The sequence below is a fragment of the Gymnoscopelus microlampas genome, assembly GCF_963454915.1.
Source record: "Gymnoscopelus microlampas genome assembly, chromosome: 21".
Classification (NCBI taxonomy): Eukaryota; Metazoa; Chordata; class Actinopteri; order Myctophiformes; family Myctophidae; genus Gymnoscopelus; species Gymnoscopelus microlampas.
The window spans coordinates 1235270-1259618 of NC_139958.1; the positions used below are offsets into that span (position 1 = coordinate 1235270).

At 42.0% G+C, this 24349-nt stretch overlaps 1 protein-coding gene across 2 annotated transcripts in view; it reads right to left on the reverse strand.

The window, feature by feature from the left end:
• Nucleotides 1–15367, reverse strand: part of LOC311037053 (uncharacterized protein) — a 45763-nt gene extending 30396 nt beyond the window's left edge. For both annotated transcript variants that reach the window (XM_084046116.1, XM_084046115.1), the window contains exons 1-8: nt 15233–15367; nt 13204–13354; nt 12082–12192; nt 9336–9515; nt 4732–4860; nt 3013–3638; nt 1892–1919; nt 1032–1083 (exon numbers count right to left, since the gene is read on the reverse strand). In XM_084046116.1, the coding sequence (XP_083902242.1) occupies nt 1032–1083; nt 1892–1919; nt 3013–3638; nt 4732–4860; nt 9336–9515; nt 12082–12192; nt 13204–13340 (1263 nt within the window). In that variant the 5' untranslated portion in view covers nt 13341–13354; nt 15233–15367. The remainder of the gene's footprint in view (nt 1–1031; nt 1084–1891; nt 1920–3012; nt 3639–4731; nt 4861–9335; nt 9516–12081; nt 12193–13203; nt 13355–15232) is intronic.
• Between the last annotated feature and the right edge of the window lie 8982 nt (nt 15368–24349).

The following is a 24349-nucleotide window of genomic DNA, read 5'->3' on the forward strand; positions in this document are numbered from 1 at the left end:
AATAAACTTTATTGATACAGCATCTTTCATGACAAATGCAGCTCATAGTGCTTTACAGAGCAAAACAAAACACAAAACAAAGAAACATGTATAAAATACACAATAAAACAGAGGCAAAAAACAATGGCGTAAAATGAATGGCTAAAACGATACATAACAGGCAGTGAGGCATGAATAACAACACAGAGATTTTAGAAGAGAAAAAAAGAAAAATCAACTAAAAGCAAGAGTGAAGAAACATGTGTCTTGATCTGTGTTTTAAAACTGTCCACAGAGGCTGAGCTGTGTTTTAAAACTGTCCACAGAGGCTGAGCTGTGTTTTAAAACTGTCCACAGAGGCTGAGCTGTGTTTTAAAACTGTCCACAGAGGCTGAGCTGTGTTTTAAAACTGTCCACAGAGGCTGAGCTGTGTTTTAAAACTGTCCACAGAGGCTGAGCTGTGTTTTAAAACTGTCCACAGAGGCTGAGCTGTGTTTTAAAACTGTCCACAGAGGCTGAGCTGTGTTTTAAAACTGTCCACAGAGGCTGAGCTGTGTTTTAAAACTGTCCACAGAGGCTGCCTGTCTGATGTGTGATGGATGCTGCTTCACCATGTTTTTTATATGACATTTCAGGCACTTGGAGTAGGCCTGCACTAGCAGACCTGAGGGGGCGGTTTGGGACGTATTTAGGGAGGAGGTCTTTGAGGTAGGAGGGTGCCAGACCGGGAGCCAATGTAATGATGCTAAAACTGGAGTAATATGTTCTCTCATCTTAGTTTTAGTTCAAACTCTGGCTGCTGCATTTTGAACTAGTTGTAATCTGTCGGTTGTTTTCTTTGGCAGGCCAGAAAAAGTAGTCAAGTGGAGAGAACACAAAAGCGTGGATCAACGTTTTTACATCGTCCAGCGATAGACAGGCTCTAATTCATGCAATATTTCTCAGATGGAAGAAGAAGGCAATCTTGATAACATGACTAATATATGTATTAAAATTCAATTGTTACAGTCATGTTACCAAGCCTACTTGTTATGTGATGTCAACAGACTGACCTCTGGCTCTTGTGTCTGTCCAGTCCCCTCTGCAGAGACCTCTGGTTCTATCCTGAAAGACAAAGGGTTTAGCAGGGCTTTAGGAACAGATAGAGCTCCACTGATTTACATCTTAGAACTACGGCTTCATCCATCTTCTTCATCATTCAATCATTTTGTTGACGCATCTGTGTAATGTTTTAGATTTCTTTGGGCTATTCAAAAATATTGCAGATATACAAGCTCATAGCATGTGAGCTTGTATATCTGCTATTTTGTTTTTTAAAAGGTGAAAGTTTGTGCAAATCTTTGAATGTACATATATTTTTTTTTAAAGCAAACATTTTTTACTCAAATCCTTGCATCTGGGGGGTCCCTGGAACAACATATTTTGAGATGGGGGTCCGCAGCCAAATACATGTCATTCTGGGAGTCCTTTGAAAGTTTGAGAACATTTTTCAAAAAACTGTTAGGATTCAGTAGACATTTGAAGAATCCACAGAAGCAAAGATTTGAGTTACAAATACATATTCAAAGATTTGCACACATTTTTTAAGATTTTTCAAAAATAGCAGATCTACAAGCATGAGTGTACACTATATGGAACTCTGGTGTAGAACAGGTTCAAGCATGCATACCATTTAAAACGAGCACTTGAAATGCTCTCCATTCATTTAAAATATAACGTTTTTAATTATTAGAATTACACTTTAAATATCAATAAGATTTTCAAACACTTAAGATTTTTCTAAAATGTTCAGAAATAGCAGATGTACAAGCTCACAGCGCGGCACGAAGTTGTGAGCTTGTAGATCTATTTTTGAATAGCCAACGACTAAAATGACAGATACTTTCCCCGTTTTAATTGGATAAAAACTCACTCTTGTTCGTCCTCTCCATCGTCTGTCTCTGCAATAGAAAGACAACATTAAGCGAAACTTCAAACAGTACAGTCTACAGTAGGGCTTCCCAGACGTTTCCAGGCAAAGGACCCCTAAATAGCTGATCTACAAGCCCACAACACGTTACATATCTGTGGCCAGCCAGTGGAAATCGTATCCAGTTATAAATACCTGGGCACGATTATTGACAACAAATTAAAATTTGATGTAAACACTGACATGCTGTGTAAGAAAGGTCAGCAACGCCTTTTCTGCCTAAGGAAATTAGCCAGATTTAATGTCGACAGAGACCTGATGAAACTGTTTTATAGTGCCTATGTACACTCTGTTATCTCCTTCTCTATCATCTGTTGATATGGTAACCTCGCCATTAAAGATAAAAACTCTCTTGGAAGGATAGTGAAAACTGCCTCCAAAATCACTGGCATTCAGTTGGAGAGCCTCGACCCCTTCTATAACAGACAGCTGTTTATGAAGGCCAGGTCCATTCGGCAAGATAGTGCACACCCACTCGAGCCAGAGTACAGGCTGTTGCCATCTGGCCGTCGTCTAGGTGCCCCTGGTGTCAAAAACAATAGATACAAGCACTCCTTTGTGCCGGCAATCAATGCTGCTAGTGACCGGTAGAGGATAATGCTACTGACAATGATGATGAGGATGAATCAAGCACTTTACGAAGGCATTTTATGTCTGAATGTAGCCTTTTATGTTTCTTATCTCTTGCACGTTACTGATGATGAAATAAGCACCTTATACTGGCACTTTATAGTTCTGAATGTAGCCTTCTTTTATCTCTTGCACCAGATGTGCCCAGACTTTTGTTTTATGCTATGGTGTTTCATGTCTGTTGTTGTCCTGTACTGTATGTATGTTTTAAAGCACTTCTCTGGTTGTAAACCTAATTGCCCTTCTGGGACATTAATAAAGACCTTGAACACTGCTGTGTGCACAGTGGACTTTTTTTCTTCTTTTTACATTTGACAAAAATAATTTCACAGCCCACATTGTTTTTAACTTACATTTTCAATCGCCCCGCCCCCGACACAAAACATCAAAGCTACAATCTTCTAGCAAACATCCTATTCCATGTGTAAACGTACCGGTGCAGATGGACCTTTGGAGAGTCGCCCGGGTGACGCTCTTCTTCTTCCTCATCATCATCATCAGGGACTTCCTGGAAGCTCCGCCCACAGAGCCCAGGACCCGCAGGCCGGCCACAGAGTGACGCAGCTTAAGGGAGACGCTCTGCCTCGTACCCGCTTCCGCCGCGGCGGCGGCGGCCGGCGTCTCGGTGGACGCGTGGCCACGATGTGACGGCGCTCGCCTGGCCGTCTCGGCCGAGCGGCGGTCTGTAGCGGAGATTTCCACCACCGCTCTGGGCAGCCTGACGGCCGCAGGCTCTGACGTGACGTCAACAGGCTCTGGGGAGGCGGCCATAGGCTCTGACGTGACGTCAATATGCTCTGGGGAGGCGGCCATAGGCTCTGGGGAGGCGGCCACAGGCTCTGGGGAGACGGCCACAGGCTCTGGGGAGGCGGCCACAGGCTCTGGGGAGACGAGGGCCGCAGGCTCCGGCGCAGAGGTCAGCAACCGGTGAGACGACGCTCGCCGGGCCGTCTCAGCCGAGCGGCGGTCTGCGGTGGAGATTTCCACCACCGCTTTAGACAGAGTGACGTCAACAGGCTCTGGGTCAGGGGTCACAGGCTCTGGGTCAGGGGTCAGCAACCTGTTTGACACGAAGGGCCATATTTTTATAGTCTTGCTAGTCAGTGTGTCACATAGGGGTGTGCCGATATATCTTCCCGCGATACGTTTTCGTGACGATATGTATCGTTTTGGAGAAAAAAAATATCGTTTTGAAAAAAAAAAAAAATCACAATCAGCCATGCAAACAGCCCCTAGGTGAAAAGGGTGACAACATGTTGTTTTTTTTTCAGGTCAGGTGTCTATTACTATTCACTATTGCCCTATTTGGATTCAAAACGGCTATTGTAGCTGAAAAGCTACAAGTTTGCATGTCTGAATAATGAAAAAACAGAATTATTTGTTTGCATTTTTTCTCCCCCATGTATTTTCATAATAAAAAAAGTGCGTATCGTATCGAAAGTTGTGAGCCCAATATCGAATCGTATCGTTTCGTGAAATGAGTGTATCGGCACACCCCTAGTGTCATATCAACATTAACACCACAACAAATTACAATATTTACAACCCATTTTACATAAATACAGCAACCTTTTTTTTTTCATTAGACCACACCTATCTCCCCAGGCAGAGTTCAGAGTTTGAATGAATGTAGAATTACGTGAAAACAGGGGTCTTCAACAGGGGGTCCGGGACCCCTCGGGGGTCCTCAGAGCTACTACAGGGGGTCCGCCAAATCTTTGTGTGATAGGATTTAGTTTTTTTTACATTAACCACTTGAACCCTAGAATTCCTTTTCTGAGGGGAACATTAGCCGAAAACAGCAGATCTACAAGCTCTCAACGCCTCGCGCTGCGAGGCATTGAGAGCTTGTAGATCTGCTATTTTTGGCAAACAAGCTATAGGTGTAGAGGGAAAAAAAAGCAGACTAAGTAAAAAAAAAAAACTTTAATCTGAAAAACAATTTTATACAATATAGAGTAGGGGGTCCCTGCTTCATTTCTCTCTCAGCTAGGGGGTCCTTGGCCTGAAAACGTTGAAGACCCCTGATCTAATGGACTACACTTTTTTTAATATTACATTTTTTAAGCGTAAAATCCTCCGTCTCACACTCATGCCAGCGGTCACCCTGCTCTACTAGGCCAGTGTTGGCGCCCGTGCCCGAGGCTGCCTACCTCTGCTCTGGCGTGGCGGCGGCAGGCTGAGGCTCTGGTGGAGGCGCTGGCACGGCGGCCTGGGCAGACAGGCGGTCGGGGCCAGAGATCCTCACAGAGGCTTCAGGCCACCTAGTGGTGGAGGAGGGGCTGTGTCACCGGGACAAACATTTAAGATGAAGATTAATTGTCTTACAATGAATTGCAATTAAGGCTTTAATTGTGCTTCTGCCGTTGGAACATGTGGATAGAAATGACATTAGTCTCGCGTAGCCAGACAACTATTCCACAATCTCTGAATGTTATATAGAGTCTAGAACTACAACTCCTGAATGTTATATAGAGTCTGGAACTACACCTCCTGAATGTTATATAGAGTCTGAACTACACCTCCTGAATGTTATATAGAGTCTGAACTACACCTCCTGAATGTTATATAGTCTGAACTACACCTCCTGAATGTTATATAGAGTCTGAACTACACCTCCTGAATGTTATATAGAGTCTGGAACTACACCTCCTGAATGTTATATAGTCTGAACTACACCTCCTGAATGTTATATAGAGTCTGAACTACACCTCCTGAATGTTATATAGAGTCTGAACTACACCTCCTGAATGTTATATAGAGTCTGAACTACACCTCCTGAATGTTATATAGAGTCTGAACTACACCTCCTGAATGTTATATAGAGTCTGGAACTACACCTCCTGAATGTTATATAGAGTCTGAACTACACCTCCTGAATGTTATATAGAGTCTGAACTACACCTCCTGAATGTTATATAGAGTCTGGAACTACAACTCCCAAAATCCCAGAGAGGAAGCTGGCACTTCCGTTCACGAAAATATATTTTACAATATCTTTACATTTTACTTTTTTAATTTCCATTTCTGCTAAGCAGCAAGCTATGTATACTTAGATGATTTGTATTTATATTAGGATACATTTGTGCGACTGTAAAGACCAAACAGAAGTGTGGAGGAGGCTCCACATCCTGTTTATATTCTAATCATGATCAGAGCTTCAGAGTCCCAGACTGTATGACCGCAAACATTTGAACATTGTGGGAAGCAACAGTCTGGTAACGTGAGACTAAAATGACATTTAGGTTATCCTTCAAGGCAGATATCACAAATACCTTAAATATACAAAGAAATGACTGACACGTTGAATCATTTTATACCTTAAACCCAGTGGTTTTCAACCAGTGGTCCGGGGACCACCAGTGGTCCTTGAGGGGGTTCCAGGTGGTCCCCAGCTAAAAGATGGCTAGTCAGGGAACCAAATGGACCCTTATAGATCTGTAACTGATGAGAGTGTAAAATGAAACCAAATGGACCCTTATAGATCTGTAACTGATGAGAGTGTAAAATGAAACCAAATGGACCCTTATAGATCTGTAACTGTTGAGAGTGTAAAATGAAACCAAATGGACCCTTATAGATCTGTAACTGATGAGAGTGTAAAATGAAACCAAATGGACCCTTATAGATCTGTAACTGTTGAGAGTGTAAAATGAAACCAAATGGACCCTTATAGATATGTAACTGATGAGAGTGTAAAATGAAACCAAATGGACCCTTATAGATCTGTAACTGATGAGAGTGTAAAATGAAACCAAATGGACCCTTACGGGTCCATTTGGTTTCATTTTACACTCTCAACAGTTAAATTATTGTTAAACATCTGCATTACTTAATTAAGACGTTTATACAATTAGAGAATATAGAAGAATGGTAACTTTGATCAAAGTTTGCCTGTTATCTCTATCTCTACCACAGCAATAGAGTATTGATCTTATCTGTTATCTCTATCTCTACCACGTCAATAGAGTATTGATCTTATCTGTTATCTCTATCTCTACCACATCAATAGAGTATTGATCTTATCTGTTATCTCTATCTCTACCACAGCAATAGAGTATTGATCTTATCTCTATCTCTACCACATCAATAGAGTATTGATCTGTTATCTCTATCTCTACCACAGCAATAGAGTATTGATCTTATCTCTATCTCTACCACATCAATAGAGTATTGATCTTATCTCTATCTCTACCACATCAATAGAGTATTGATCTGTTATATCTCTATCTCTACCACATCAATAGAGTATTGATCTGTTATCTCTATCTCTACCACATCAATAGAGTATTGATCTGTTATCTCTATCTCTACCACATCAATAGAGTATTGATCTGTTATATCTCTATCTCTACCACATCAATACAGTATTGATCTGTTATATCTCTATCTCTACCACATCAATAGAGTATTGATCTGTTATATCTCTATCTCTACCACATCAATAGAGTATTGATCTTATCTCTATCTCTACCACATCAATAGAGTATTGATCTTATCTCTATCTCTACCACATCAATAGAGTATTGATCTGTTATATCTCTATCTCTACCACATCAATAGAGTATTGATCTGTTATATCTCTATCTCTACCACATCAATAGAGTATTGATCTGTTATATCTCTATCTCTACCACATCAATACAGTATTGATCTTATCTCTATCTCTACCACATCAATAGAGTATTGATCTTATCTCTATCTCTACCACATCAATAGAGTATTGATCTGTTATATCTCTATCTCTACCACATCAATAGAGTATTGATCTGTTATCTCTATCTCTACCACATCAATACAGTATTGATCTGTTATCTCTATCTCTACCACATCAATAGAGTATTGATCTGTTATCTCTATCTCTACCACATCAATAGAGTATTGATCTATCTCTACCACATCAATAGAGTATTGATCTGTTATCTCTATCTCTACCACATCAATAGAGTATTGATCTATCTCTACCACATCAATAGAGTATTGATCTGTTATCTCTATCTCTACCACATCAATAGAGTATTGATCTTATCTCTATCTCTACCACATCAATAGAGTATTGATCTATCTCTACCACATCAATAGAGTATTGATCTATCTCTATCTCTACCACATCAATAGAGTATTGATCTATCTCTACCACATCAATAGAGTATTGATCTATCTCTACCACATCAATAGAGTATTGATCTGTTATATCTCTATCTCTACCACATCAATACAGTATTGATCTGTTATATCTCTATCTCTACCACATCAATAGAGTATTGATCTGTTATATCTCTATCTCTACCACATCAATAGAGTATTGATCTTATCTCTATCTCTACCACATCAATAGAGTATTGATCTTATCTCTATCTCTACCACATCAATAGAGTATTGATCTGTTATATCTCTATCTCTACCACATCAATAGAGTATTGATCTGTTATATCTCTATCTCTACCACATCAATAGAGTATTGATCTGTTATATCTCTATCTCTACCACATCAATACAGTATTGATCTTATCTCTATCTCTACCACATCAATAGAGTATTGATCTTATCTCTATCTCTACCACATCAATAGAGTATTGATCTGTTATATCTCTATCTCTACCACATCAATAGAGTATTGATCTGTTATCTCTATCTCTACCACATCAATACAGTATTGATCTGTTATCTCTATCTCTACCACATCAATAGAGTATTGATCTGTTATCTCTATCTCTACCACATCAATAGAGTATTGATCTATCTCTACCACATCAATAGAGTATTGATCTGTTATCTCTATCTCTACCACATCAATAGAGTATTGATCTATCTCTACCACATCAATAGAGTATTGATCTGTTATCTCTATCTCTACCACATCAATAGAGTATTGATCTTATCTCTATCTCTACCACATCAATAGAGTATTGATCTATCTCTACCACATCAATAGAGTATTGATCTATCTCTATCTCTACCACATCAATAGAGTATTGATCTATCTCTACCACATCAATAGAGTATTGATCTTATCCAACAATAACACGTTTTGTGTCTGAGAGGCTAAATGTCATCAAATGGTGGTCCGTGGCTCTAATGCCAGCTAACTGATGGTCCTCCATATGAAAGAGGTTGAAAACCACTGCCTTGCTTGTAGATCTGATATTTCTGATTCTTTTCAATGTTTGAATATATACATGAACATGTTCCAACATGGAAACCAATCAAACGCTCATGTAAAAAACACAGTTCATGGATTATCTCAAATCATTCACCATGCGTAGGCGATGCTGTAATAACTGTGACAGTGACAGGCCTACCTGGTGGAGGTGAAGGGCTGTGGTTGTACGGCGCTCTGTAATAACTGTGACAGTGACAGGCCTACCTGGTGGAGGTGAAGGGCTGTGGTTGTACGGCGCTCTGTAATAACTGCGACAGTGACAGGCCTACCTGGTGGAGGTGAAGGGCTGTGGTTGTACGGCGCTCTGTAATAACTGTGACAGTGACAGGCCTACCTGGTGGAGGTGAAGGGCTGTGGTTGTACGGCGCTCTGTAATAACTGTGACAGTGACAGGCCTACCTGGTGGAGGTGAAGGGCTGTGGTTGTACGGCGCTCTGTAATAACTGTGACAGTGACAGGCCTACCTGGTGGAGGTGAAGGGCTGTGGTTGTACGGCGCTCTGTAATAACTGTGACAGTGACAGGCCTACCTGGTGGAGGTGAAGGGCTGTGGTTGTACGGCGCTCTGTAATAACTGTGACAGTGACAGGCCTACCTGGTGGAGGTGAAGGGCTGTGGTTGTACGGCGCTCTGTGACGGCTGCTCCGTCTCAGTCTCAGGCCGGGTCTGCCGGGCGACGCCCGAGGAAGACGTGGACGCCCGAGGCTCGCCGTCATCCTCCTCCTCAAAGACCAGCTCTAGTCTCTTTGCCACGACTGAGCTGTGTCGCTTCCCTCTGTGAAAGAAGACACTTTTTACACTTTGACATGACAAAATGTTTTTTTTCTTTACAAGCAGTGGTTCTCAACCTTTCCTGGATCAGGGCCCACCCATCTGGCCAGAAAATATCATATTAGATACTGTAGGTCAGTGGTTCTCAAACTTTTTCATGTCAAGGACCCCCAAAATGATATGTATCTGTATCTGGCCGCGGACCCCATCTCAAAATATTGTGTTCCAGGGACCCCCCAGAAGCAAAGATTTGAGATACAAATGTTTGCTTTAAAAATATATATATATATTCAAAGGTTTTGCACACATTTTCACGATTTTTCATAAATAGCAGATCTACAAGCTCATAGCGCGGCACTCGGTGCCGCGCTATGAGCTTGTAGATCTGCTATTTTTGAATAGCCAAAGTATAAAAGGTCATAAATATTGTGATGCTATATTTAACACATTTTGCTGGGGACCCCCTGGAACCCCCTCAAGTACCCCTGGGGGTCCCCGGACCCCACTTTGAGAACCAACGCTGTAGGTCACGGGGGGTCTCTCTGAAAACAGGGCGGGGCGTGTCACAGATTGATCTGGCCTTTGCAGCAGTAGCTCTGCTCTGAGCCGGCCTCTCACATCATAGACATATAAAGGTAGACGCCTCCTCTGGCTCTGAAGCGTGTGTATGGCGGACGCGCTTGTGATTGGTCAGTGCCCGTCCCCCCCCGTCCCCCGGAAATATGGCGGCCAGCATACCTAACAGGTCGCTCCAACGGACTGCAGAGGCCAATGAGGTATCTAGGTTTCTATATCTATGTCTCACACTCATCAAACAGACCAGAACAAAGAGGAAGTGACCTTTGTAAATCTGTGTATATAAAATATATATTCCCCTTTAAATCTCTTAGTTACACCAACATCGTTCATGTGAAGTAGTGCGTTTATGCTTATTTATTGAAATGATAAAAATGGCTCATAGTTTGAACGCTGCATGGGTCTCCGTGTCTCTGAAAGCTCTGTGTCCTCGCTGGTCAGGGAGAAATACACACATTGGCCCTCATTTATCAACGCGGTGCAGCCCGAATAATGAGCGTACGGCGAGATCACCGCACCTTTCGGCATCTATCAATACTAGACCATACCCGGTGAAGGGCGCAGGCGTAGGAGCAGCATTGTCTGACGGTCTGACAGACATCTGGACACATATATCCACTCCAAAATGTATATCTACACTAATAAATAATCCCTGTGAAAATATAACATTTTATAAAGTAATTTAAACAAACTGCTTTAACAGTCATTCGGTTGCATTGGCTATTTTAAAATAGCAGATCTGCAAGCTCACAACGCGACGCATTGTGAGCTTGTAGATCTGCTATTTTCAAAATATACAGCGCTTCATGCGAGCGCATTTTCGGGACTCCCGACGATCATTTCATGGACTACAAACTTACAGTAGCTTGTCCTATGTTATGGCGTTATGTCATAGAGAGTTATGAAGACTACAACCTGGCTGGGTTAAGGATATAAACACGACGCTCCAATCTCTTATTAACGTGGCGCCACGGAATCACTGCAGCCTGGCCGAGTCTGACTGCTTTATTTTAGTGTAATTTGAACGCGCACTGCTCGGTATGGGGTAAATAAATTAATATACAAACGTATTCCATTCATGGCGATGTGATTGTTATCATAATTTGTCATTCATACAGGCTACAATCCTAAGTGACAAAGATACCGCTGCGGATTACATGAAAAACACAGGCGGGCGCGTGTGTGTGTGTGTGAGTGTGTTAGCCTGGAATCTGCCTTTGCAAAATTGCATCGCACTTTGGATCTTTTTGTAACCGCCCCTTGGAAAAAAATCTATCGTTGATAGGGACCAGACTAATATCCACGCAGTGTGTCGTGTGATATTGTCTGGCCACGCGAGGCTATGAGTGTGTGAGAGAGAGAGAGGTGCGTGTGTCGAGGCGATCGGGGGAAGCTATTTCTTATTGGCTTTTCATGTCTTTGGTCGTATTCTGGTTCGTCTTCATGTCGTAAAATCGGGGCGTTTTGAGAATATATAGCATTCAGGAGGTGTAGTTCAGACTCTATATAACATTCAGGAGGTGTAGTTCCAGACTCTATATAACATTCAGGAGGTGTAGTTCTAGACTCTATATAACATTCAGGAGGTGTAGTTCAGACTCTATATAACATTCAGGAGGTGTAGTTCAGACTCTATATAACATTCAGGAGGTGTAGTTCAGACTCTATATAACATTCAGGAGGTGTAGTTCAGACTCTATATAGCATTCAGGAGGTGTAGTTCAGACTCTATATAACATTCAGGAGGTGTAGTTCAGACTCTATATAACATTCAGGAGGTGTAGTTCAGACTCTATATAACATTCAGGAGGTGTAGTTCAGACTCTATATAACATTCAGGAGGTGTAGTTCCAGACTCTACATTACAGTCATTTAGCAGACGCTTTTATCCAAAGTGACTTACAGTAGGTGTATTCAACACAGGTAGGGAACTAAACTACTAATCTCCAGAAGTCTATAACTCTATTACTCTATATAACATGTAAGCAGCTCACCGCCGAGTCCTGGGTCGGGTCTCCTCCTGAGCCATGGACACACGCTTCCGGCGAGCACGCCTCTTTTGGGACGGCGTCTTCGGCATCAAATCGGGCTCTGTGCTGACCTCACTGTAATAAAACATGTTATAAACATCAAGTCTGGTTCTGTGCTGACCTCACTGTAATAAAACACATTATAAACATCAAGTCTGGTTCTGTGCTGACCTCACTGTAATAAAACACATTATAAACATCAAGTCTGGTTCTGTGCTGACCTCACTGTAATAAAACACATTATAAACATCAGGTCTGGCTCTGTGCTGACCTCACTGTAATAAAACACATTATAAACATCAAGTCTGGCTCTGTGCTGACCTCCCTGTAATAAAACACATTATAAACATCAAGTCTGGTTCTGTGCTGACCTCCCTGTAATAAAACACATTATAAACATCAAGTCTGGCTCTGTGCTGACCTCACTGTAATAAAACACATTATAAACATCAAGTCTGGTTCTGTGCTGACCTCACTGCACTATGCCTAAACCTAACCTGCTGGACCCCAACTCTAACCTCACCATGCCTAATCCTAACCTCACATAAACTATGCCTAATCCTAACCTCACATAAACCATGCCTAATCCTAACCTCACATAAACCATGCCTAATCCTAACCTCACATAAACTATGCCTAATCCTAACCTCACATAAACAATGCCTAATCCTAACCTCACATAAACTATGCCTAATCCTAACCTCACATAAACAATGCCTAATCCTAACCTCACATAAACTATGCCTAATCCTAACCTCACATAAACTATGCCTAATCCTAACCTCACATAAACTATGCCTAATCCTAACCTCACATAAACTATGCCTAATCCTAACCTCACATAAACTATGCCTAATCCTAACCTCACATAAACTATGCCTAATCCTAACCTCACATAAACTATGCCTAATCCTAACCTCACATAAACTATGCCTAATCCTAACCTCACATAAACTATGCCTAATCCTAACCTCACATAAACTATGCCTAATCCTAACCTCACATAAACTATGCCTAAACGTGACCTCAAAACCACACCCACCTAGGTGAAACACCGGGAAAAGAGAGAGTCCGGTATGAACCTACCCTGAGAACATGCGTGTCGCCTCCTGCTGGATCTCGTCCAACCACAGCATGTGGACGTTGTCCACCTCAGAGATGAAGTCCTGAAGCTCCTGGTCCACCATGGAGGAGATGGACTTCAGTTCATTCAGGAACGCCATGGTGGCTCTGCAGCCTGAAACCATTATGAAACATCAAAAATCACACATTAGACCATTTTCTCCGCTCGATACAGAGTAGTACCGTTACTGATCTGATACCATCTAAAAGAGTGGTCAAAGTGTGGTCCGGGGACCCTCAGGGTTCCTTGAGGAGGTTCCAAATGGAACCTTACAGGTCTGTAACTCTGAGAGTGTACAAATGGAACCAAATGGACCCTTACAGGTCTGCTCACATGCACTGTGAGCTTGTAGGATCTGCTATATTTCCACTATTATAAAGAAAGGAATTAGAAAAAGAACTGACAGCGTGAAATTAATGTTCATACATTTTCAAATATAAATGCTGAAATATCTGACCTACAAGCTTGTAGATCTGCTATGTTCCGCCTTTTAAAAATAAACAAAATGAAAGTATAAAATCATTAAATATTGGGGGTGAACTATCCCTTTAACCATGTGCACAGGAAACTATAGAATAAACATGGGTGAGCCGACTAGTTCCAAAGACAACACCTTATATGGCTTTATGGAGACTGTAACATCTTAAGGAGTAGTTCACCCAAAATAGACGTATTTTCTATCAATTACACCCCATGAAGCCTTGAATTCATGGAGATGTATTTGTTTTTGTAGCATTCCTGAGACAATAATTTGATGACCATATTGAGTCTCCTACTAAACGATGACAAGGTCACATTATTATGGTCACATTATTGTCTCAGGAATGTGACGAAAACAAAACAATCTCCAATAAGTCATTTTGGGGGTGAACTACTCCTTTAAATCACGTCAAACCTGGGCAACAATGTCCCAAAATAACAGACAGACCTACAAACCCACAACAACTCAATGCTGAATGACAACGTGTTTGTTTGCACCTACAAGACAATATGTCTCCCCCCCAGTGTGTCATGGAATGTCACTAGTAAAGACCGTATTTCTCCAAACATGAACAAATGATAAATATAATGTGTTTATCCGATTGTCCCAAATGTTACCTAGGTGTCCGGTGTGTTTGTGTAATGTATTAATCCATATTATTCAATAAAGAAGTGTTTTAATCCCGTCTATGGCCGATTCTGTCCGAAGTTCCCAACGGACGGTAGTGACGGGGCGCATCAGGTGAAAGCCAGAATTACACTCAACAATGTAAACAGGAAGTAAACGAGGGGGGAAAAATGGCGTTCGGCCACAGACGGGATTAAAACGCTTCTTTATTGAATAATATGGATCAATATATTACACAAACACTCCGGACACCTAGTTAACATATGAGGCAAGCGGGTAAACACCTTATATTTATCATTTGTACATGTTTGGAGAAATACGGGCTTTACTGGTGACATTCCAGATGAAACTGGGGGGGTGGAGCTAAGACGTAGATAAATGACAAAATCGATCAAATACATCTACGATAGTGTTGATCTAAGGCTATAAATGGTACGGTTTTTCACGTACGGTTTGTTAATGGTTATAAGACCTCACGTACGGTTTGTTAATGGTTATAAGACCTCACGTACGGTTTGTTAATGGTCATAAGACCTCACGTACGGTTGTTAATGGTATAAGAGCTAATTTACAGTCATTTGGTACAAAAAGGGAACCGTTATCATACGACGTCTTGTGGATGAATTTAAACACTTGTATTTTTTATCAGTAACTTTTATTTGATAATATTTATCAATTCATGTAATATTTTACATACTAACGTCCTGCGTCACCACCCTGTTCAGACGTTTTATTCATGCGTTATTATAGTTTAAATGGAAAAAACAGCTGCTGTTTTCTTCGTTCCGTAAACAAGCAAAGCAGCAGAACACTGTTAGCACGGTTAGCATTAGCAGGCCGTTAACGCGGTAATAATGACGTTAAAATGAATAAAGACACGTTACCTTGTTCAGTAGAACCTTTCTCTGGAAAATAACCTTTATTAATTAAAGATTATAATGAGTTTGTATAGTTATAAACAGGGTTAAACAGCTTTAAACAGGTTTGTTTGTTTGTTTATTTTAAAGTCCGCGCTTCGAACGGTCGACTGGTCCTTCACTGGGTTCAGGGTTCAACACGATTAGGACATGGACCAATCACCGGGCCGCTTGTGCGGTTGACGTCACACCAGAACCTCCCTCCATTGGCTGGTGGGGCGGGACCTCCTCCGCCCGGTCGACCAATAGGAAAGCTCCCTATTCAAACAGCCTATGAAACCAGAGCCGTATAAGAAAGTTATTGATTGATTGATGTACTTTATTTAGTAAGACATGAGAACAACAGTACATGGAAGTACAAATTCACAATACGAGGTCTACTAAACTGGAAGACTCATAAAAGCACTGAGCTTGTTTCAAATGAGTTCCCCATGCACACAAATCATGGTGACATATAAGAGACAGACAGTTATACACAACTACTATAGAATGTCATACAATCAGTTTACAGGACAGGTTACTGGTATAAAGAGTGAGAAATATGTACAAAAGAAGAAGGAGAGGGGGGGGGGGGTAGGTAAGGTTAGGACTTAGACAGGGGCCATTTTCCAATTGCAGCCTACTATGGCAAGCCGTTTTAACATTTAATCGAACCATGCTCCTATCGGCAATAAATGTTTTAGATAGCCAAAAACACGTTTCTCCTAGTCAAAACTGTATTCTCACTAGTCATAATTGTAATTAAAGATATCCATAATGCCAACTAGTATAAATTGTATTTCAAGATATCTATAATTTAATTTCTCCTAGTCAAGATTCTATTTCAGATATCTTAAAATCCGTAAAAAAATACAAGTGGCTGTTTTAACATGTAATAGCTAGACTGAATATGTACACTAGATATCTATAATTCAGTTCTTCCTAGTCAAAACTAACGTTTCGGATATCCATAATGACATTCCTCCTAGGAGGAACTGTCATTTGAGATATCCGAAACGTCATTCTTCCTAGGAGGAATGACGTCACTTTTCCCATTCATGTGTATTGGGCTTTTAGTTTCGGATATCCGTAACTGCATTCTGGATATCTAAAACCAACATTCTGGATATCTGCAATAGAATTCTTACTAGGAGGATGTACTCTTTCAGATATCTACAATGCAGTTCTTACTAAGACAAACTACCATTTTAGATATCCAAAACTACATCATTTTAGATATCCATAACTACGTCATTTAAAGGGGAGGCGAGCCTTATTGTACAGTTTTCTCTCTTTTCATTCTTTTAATCATCCATTTTTAGCGGTGCCAACCGCTCTATATCTGACTTTGTCTGTGTGTCCGTGTGTCCGGGTGTCCGTGTGTCTGTCCGGGTGTGTGTCTGTCCAATAAACAAACATTGATGACAACATCAATACGGGGCTCATCAAAGGCACCGCTTCCTTCACACAGGGTGTGATTTTTGAGTGGTGCCAACCTCTCCTACATTTGACTTTGTCCGTGTGTCCGTATGTCCGTCCGTCCGTATATTTGAGCACGGCTGATTGGTCAAGCTTCACGTGACACGTGACAATATGTTGTCACGTGTCACGTGACAACATATTGTTGCTGATTGCAACACAAGGATGCAACCAGTTACACTTTCAAAGGCACCACTCTCTTCACACTGGGTGTGATTTTTAGCGGCGCGATCCTGCTCTATACCTGACTTTGTCAGTGTTCACCGTCAACGTTCTGTGTGTGTGTGTGTGTGTGTGTGTGTGTGTGTGTGTGTGTGTGTGTGTGTGTGTGTGTGTGTGTGTGTGTGTGTGTGTGTGTGTGTGTGTGTGTGTGTGTGTGTGTGTGTGTGTGTGTGTGTGTGCGCGCGCATCTGGGCCTATAGAAGGTATAACAGGGCCAATAGAAGGTATAACAGGGCCTATAGAATGGGCCAATAGAAGGTATAACTGGGGCCATAGAAGGTATAACTGGGCCTATAGAAGGTATAACTGGGCCAATAGAAGGTATAACTGAGCCTATAGAATGGGCCAATATAAGGTATAACTGGGGCCATAGAAGGTGGTGGGTTGGTGAAAGGATGCCACTGTCCCTGGATGCTGGGCTTGTCTGTGTGGAAAGGCTTGTGGATACGGATGATGTCCAGGCCAGACTGATTGGTCAACGTGGCCACAAGCTCCTGAATCTGCTGGGAGGTTTTGTTGTCGATGGGTTCCTCCTTCACGTTGCCATTCACTGCAGGGACGTCAAGAAAAAGAAAGCCATACAGAGATGAGTGTGAAAATGCATTAGGACACCAGGGTTAAAGTCACTTTATCAACCGGAGATAGATTTCAACTGATAGAAAATGTTCAACAATGCACCATGCTAAATCTCTAGGCCTCATGAAAGCTGGTATTATAGCGCCCCCTACAAAAATGTATGAGTACTAACAACAATATGGCCAAGCAGCATCAATCTAATAAGCAATTTTGTTAGCAAAATAAATTGTGTCGGTTCCAAAAACCAACTGTCATATATATATACATCAACTAAACAACTGCAACAGTTAATCAGTTATGAAAAATAATCAATTTTAATAGGTCATGTGCACCGGAGAGCTCATATTGACAGAGGTGGACAGAGTACTCGACCCCAGTACTTGTGTAAGAGTACTGATACTCCTTGGTTAAATTTACTCCACTACAAGTAAAAGTAGCCCAGTCAAAATGTTACTCGAGTAAGAGGATAAAAGTAATTGCTTTTAAATGTACTTAAGTAATCAAGAGTATGCTTTTAAAAACACGTAAAATTCTTAAGTAAAAGTAAAAGTAAATTTCCTTTTTTCACATCAATTAATTGCTTTAATTTTTTTCACAATAAATGTATAAGACCTTGTAACTCTTGCTTCAGAGAAGTAACTCTGAAACCACCTGCACTGATGTGCTTGCTTGTAGAACCACTACGTTATACAAAGCCTGCAGAAATGCCTATAAAAACATAGAATTGAAATTAATGGGATCGAAAAGGTTGTCCTAGTCATTTTCATGTTTTATTAAACACCAACTCCAACTTCAACTCCAACTTGTTTTTTAATTGTTTTTTATTCTACAGTGCGTTTTTAGCATATATTGTGACGATCCGTAAGGAGCCACCGTTGTTGGTGACAGGTACAGGCAGCTATAATGGGTTGTTATGGGTTTTAATTGATTCATTGATCATGTCATTCACAAAGAGGTCACGTGGTGTTGGTGCTACGTCAGTCAGACAGTGGTAGTAAAGTCAGCTGTTCACCTGCGGTTTTTATCAATGAAATGGAGAGGGGGTGAATGGGGGAAGTCCAACTTTGCTAACCGCACGGTATAGCCTACTATTCACTATGTCATGATGTCGCTAAATGAAATACCTTTTAAACTTTAATACAATTAACAAACTCAGTACCTTGGAACAGTGATTTTAATGACAAGCAGCGCGTCTGGCAAGTAAACTTTCCCCCCGATATAGCCTCTCGGTGACTAAATAAATATGTTTGGTAGTCGCCATACATTTGTTAGCAAAGAGTGACACAAAGGAGACGGATTGGAGCCACGGAAGGACACGAAAAATCACACGTTGGACGCGGAGCAAGAGAGCAACGCATGCAACAAACAAACAATGGAATGACATGCATGCAGGCACGCACGGAGCCGCGGACACACACACACACACACACACACACACACACACACACACACACACACACACACACACACACACACACACACACACACACACACACACACACACACACACACACACACACACACACACACACACACACACACACACACACACACACACACACACACACCACGGAACGGAGCGTATCACGGAGGACGAGCGGTAACGTAACCCGACCCGTTTTTGGTTCTGCTGTTGACCCATGTTGGTTCGTTTGGAACAGTTTGAGCTGGTTCTGCTGCTGAGTGGAAACTGTCATTGTGGTGAACTTGAATACACTGATGTGTGTGCGCGGCCCGCCGGGCCAAGCTTTTATTGTGTGTGTGTGTGTGTGTGTGTGTGTGTGTGTGTGTGTGTGTGTGTGTGTGTGTGTGTGTGTGTGTGTGTGTGTGTGTGTGTGTGTGTGTGTGAGACAAACGATTAACGTGCACTGGCTGCTCTCTTTGCGATCGCTGTGGCTGTTTATGTGGCTTTGTATTGGATTCTCACTGACTGTGATCATTTCGTTGTTTATTCAAAATGAGTGGAACAAAAGTTGGTTCACATGTTGGAAAAAAGGACATGGGGAAAAAAGGAGAATAAACCTCACTGAAAAGGCCCTGGCAAATAAAATCGAATCAATCCAAAAGGAACGCAAAAAGAAAGTGGAGGAAACAAAAGCTCTGATAACCTCTATTAAAGAGCTCATGAAAGATGAGAAAAATGTTTCACTGGTTAAAGCACAACTTGATGCCTTGATGAAAGTGTCCGAAAATGACAATGCACTGCATGATTCTTTAATGACTATTATTCCACTTGATGAACAAGCAAAAATAACTGGTTCTCAAAGGTCAATAAATATAAAGATGGATGCATTGAAGATGTTAACGCCTGGTTCTCAGTAGCCAGAGGACCACCAAGCCAACCCCAGCTAGAGGCTCATAACAGGCCTACTGAAAGGCCCCAGCAGCATGAGGCTGCTGAGGAGGAAAATGGAGAACATGGGGATGTGGAACATTTGGAAAATGTGGAAATGACTGTGCTTCAGTCACATAATGTTTATGATGCTCAGGAGGATGTTCAACCATATGACAGCATATCAAACCTTAGCAACAAGACTCATGTTTCAATGAGATCAAAGGTTTCCTCTACTGCATCTGCATGTGTTAAAGCCGAGGCTGAAATGGCTGCTTTAATGGCTCGGCAAAAGTTGCTTGAACAAAAGCATGCTCTAGAAGAACAGGAAGCTCACATAAGAAAACTAAAGGAACAACTTCAGCTTGAAGCAGACATAGCCGCATCGGTGGCAATGCTGAATGTTTTGAGAACCTCTGGCTCAAGGGTGCGGAGTGCTGCTTCTCAGAAATTGAATGGAATGGAATCCTACTTTGAAAAGGGCCTCAACATTAATGCAGAGACATTCGTACCACACAAGGATGGAAAAGGACAACCTGCAGATGTTGGAGGCACAAGGCCAAAGCAAAGGCAACATGATGGAGCCCTCAAAGGATCGGACTGCACTCAGCAGTGTCATTTCAAAGCGACGGCAAATTCCGCGATCACTTATGACATCTCACACAGCTGGACCAGAGCCGTGGATGAAAATATACATGCATAGAATAATATGCAGGTATAGAATTATACAGAATATAAGAATAGACAATTTCTCAATGTGGATGGCCACATCGTTATCTTTATAGTTAACATTGTTGTGCAAGGCCATTTATTCCTGAAATAGTGAATGAAGCGCCAGAACTTACATTTATGAATTTAATCCTGACCTGTCCCTCTTTTTGCTCGTACAGTCCCCAGAACCCCAGTACAAAAATGTACTCCATGAAGTGTAGATGTGTGTCAAAAAGGAAACGTCGCAGCCGAGGGGCGCACAGAACGGTGGATGCATATTTATAGCAGAAACAGCTTCACATTTAACTAGCCATACTCATTCAAATCTGAACAGATTCTTAAAATGTAAAATTCTCTATTAGCTGATAATAGCTGTGAAGGGTCTTCTTCCATGTGTATCAGTCATGATTGTTTCGCCATCAAACAATAACAAGCAAAAAGGAAATATCGGCGGGTCCTTCTTCTCCATTGCGCTGCTCGCGCACCTCTCGTCCTAAAACACCTTCGCCCCAGGTCTAATCAAACATCTGTTCTAGAGTCTGGAAATAAACGTCTGAAGAGAGTGTCTCCTCAAGTGCCTCATCTTGTACCTGGGTGAAGATGTGAGCTGCCTGATCAAAGAGTTCCTGTTAAGGCAGTTAAGTACTGCCATCTTTTAACCCAGTTTAGACCGGTTAGATTGTCACTTTAATTGCGTCTGTCAGTCTTGTCCGGCTATCTATCTGAGAGAACAGGTGAGTCTGTCAGTCTTGTCCTGCTATCTATCTGAGAGAACAGGTGAGTCTCAGTCTTGTCCGGCTATCTATCTGAGAGAATAGGTGAGTCTGTCAGTCTTGTCCGGCTATCTATCTGAGAGAACAGGTGAGTCTCAGTCTTGTCCGGCTATCTATCTCAGAGAACAGGTGAGTCTGTCAGTCTTGTCCGGCTATCTATCTGAGAGAACAGGTGAGTCTGTCAGTCTTGTCCGGCTATCTATCTGAGAGAACAGGTGAGTCTCAGTCTTGTCCGGCTATCTATCTCAGAGAACAGGTGAGTCTGTCAGTCTTGTCCGGCTATCTATCTGAGAGAACAGGTGAGTCTCAGTCTTGTCCGGCTATCTATCTCAGAGAACAGGTGAGTCTGTCAGTCTTGTCCGGCTATCTATCTCAGAGAACAGGTTTGTCTGTCAGTCTTGTCCGGCTATCTATCTCAGAGAACAGGTGAGTCTGTCAGTCTTGTCCGGCTATCTATCTCAGAGAACAGGTGAGTCTGTCAGTCTTGTCCGGCTATCTATCTGAGAGAACAGGTGAGTCAAAGTCTTGTCTAGCTCCGAAAGGGGCCCGAGCGTGTAAGTTTCCTTTCCTGCCATACAGCTGCTTTACTGCCGCTGGTTCTCCGCTGCCTGGTGCCATTTTCTTGTCCCTTCGCTGGTTGTGTCTTTGTTATTTTAACAGTGCCAATGGCGCCACAAACGGAGGTCGCCAAGCTGGAGGTGGAGATTCGTTCCATCGGGGAGATGATAGAGGGACTCCTGCTGCAAGTCAGCACTGTGCTCCCGCCTGGCCGCCGCCGAACCCGGGGGTAGCCGGCAGTCATCGTCCGCCGCTGCGGCTATTGTACAGCCTTCCCTGGATGATGTTGGATCCTCGCCTGCCCCCCTATCCTGGGCAACGGTCGTTAGAAAAGGTCTAGTGCCATAACTCTATCTATATTCCCTGGTTAGGCATCTAGTCCTCCCAGGTGCTGTTACCTACTGCCTCTCCGGAGGAAAGATATCAGACATGATTGCACTAGCTCCAGCTGTTGTTGATTTGCATCCTACTGTCACTGTTGTCATTACACACGTGGGTACGAATGACGTCATGGCTAGACATTCCACAAAGATGCGAACAGACATGGAACTACTATGCTCCACAATAGAAAGACTGGGAAAGCGATGCATTGTATCGGGCCCCATTCCAACACTTTCCAATAAAATTGAACACTTTAGCCGAATCTATAGCTTTCATCTGTGGCTTCAGAATTTCTGTAATGCCCTAGGATATGACTTTATTGTCTCCGCCAGGAGACTATGTTTTCACTTTCCGTCCCCCCCCCCCCCCCCCTCGGCCAAGCTAACATTGGTCAAGCCTCACGTGACAATACGTTGAAAGAGTGTGCTCTGATTGGCTAGTGAGACGCATGACGTATCAGCGGCCTATAAATATATGTGTCACTTTGAAAGAGTTTTAGTCTCTTTCAAAGTGAGGTAAGACAGGAGTAATCACAAAATGGCTGAGAAATGGCGGAGTAACACTTAAGACAGGATTAATCAAGTAACACTTAAGACAGGATTAATCAGGAACAGTACTGGCGGAGACCTGTGCTCCGAGGAGCACATCTTCTAGTTTCTAACTTTGATTACTTTTGGCGTATCCATAGTATGTACAGGAAAGATGGTGTGCACCCAAATAGTAGGGGCACTTCAACTCTACGGGACAATTGTATTAAATACATTGCTATTAATCCTTGATATGAAGCGCGGCGCGTTCCAATTGTTTTAACCCCTTCTTCAGTTTTTAGCTCTAGCCATGTGGATCAAGCCGCTTTGTGTCATATATCTGTTCCCCCAAAACCCCCCTGTCTATTACATTCTCAAGTTACACCATGCACTGTGTCCATACTGTTGATGACTTCAACCTAATCAATATTACCATTCAGCCATCAGTCATCATTCCTACTCCAAATTCTGACACAGCATTTTCCAAATTGACATTTACGAATCGGAAAGGGCTGGGGATTATTCACTACAATATTAGGAGTCTAGTCCTTAATTTTGATTTTATAGTGTTACTTGTTAAGCAGACTAATCCGGACATTCTGGTGTTAGGTGAGACATGGCTCAAAAAAAGTATCAAGGACTCTAAAGTGTCTCTTTTAAACTATAATTTATTTAGAGCCGACAGATCAGGTAGATGTGGTGGGGTATGAATTTATACCAAATCCAATCTTTCCACTACACTTTTAAATGCTGTCTCACACCCTAAGCGCTTTGAGTAGCTCTCACTGAAGGTTCAGTGAGAGCCACTCCACTACAACCAACATCATTGGTTGTAGTGGGTATCTACAGACCCCCATCTGCAGACCCAGGTTCTATAGACACTTTAGCTAGTATGCTCTCCATGCGCTCGGATGGGGAGCTTTTGGTTTTAGGTGATTGGAACCAGAACTGGTTGCTGGTTCTGAACACCTCAAGGAAGTTACAAATTACTTGAATTTATCACAAATGGTCCTGGAAACTACTAGGCCAAATTTAATGGATAATTCAAGATCCACCCTGATAGACCTTATCTTCTCTAACAGGGCTGACAAGATCTCTGCTTGTGGTGTTTTTGAGTTAGGTGTTAGTGACCATTGCCCGGTTGGGTGCATAAAAAATGCTCGATTACAAAATCGGGCATTTCTAAGGTGATTCTAAGGTGATTTCTAAGAGACGCTTTAAGCACTTTAACGAACAAGAGTTCTTACGTGACATTTTTAATAGTAACTTGTTCTTAATTTCTGAATTTACTGATGTTGATATGGCGCTAGAGTTTTTTATAGAAACCTTTGTTGCTATTGTAGACACACATGCTCCAGTGAAAAAACTGAGAATCAGGGATAGAGTTACCCCTTGGTTTTCACCGACATTAGCTACCCTATTCAACAAGAGGAAAAGAGCTTGGTCGCTTGCTAGGCGTTCTGGAGACCCTGCTCATTGGGCTTGCTTTCGGCAAATTCGTAATCATTGCACGTCTTTTCTCAGAAAGGCTAAATCTAATTATTTT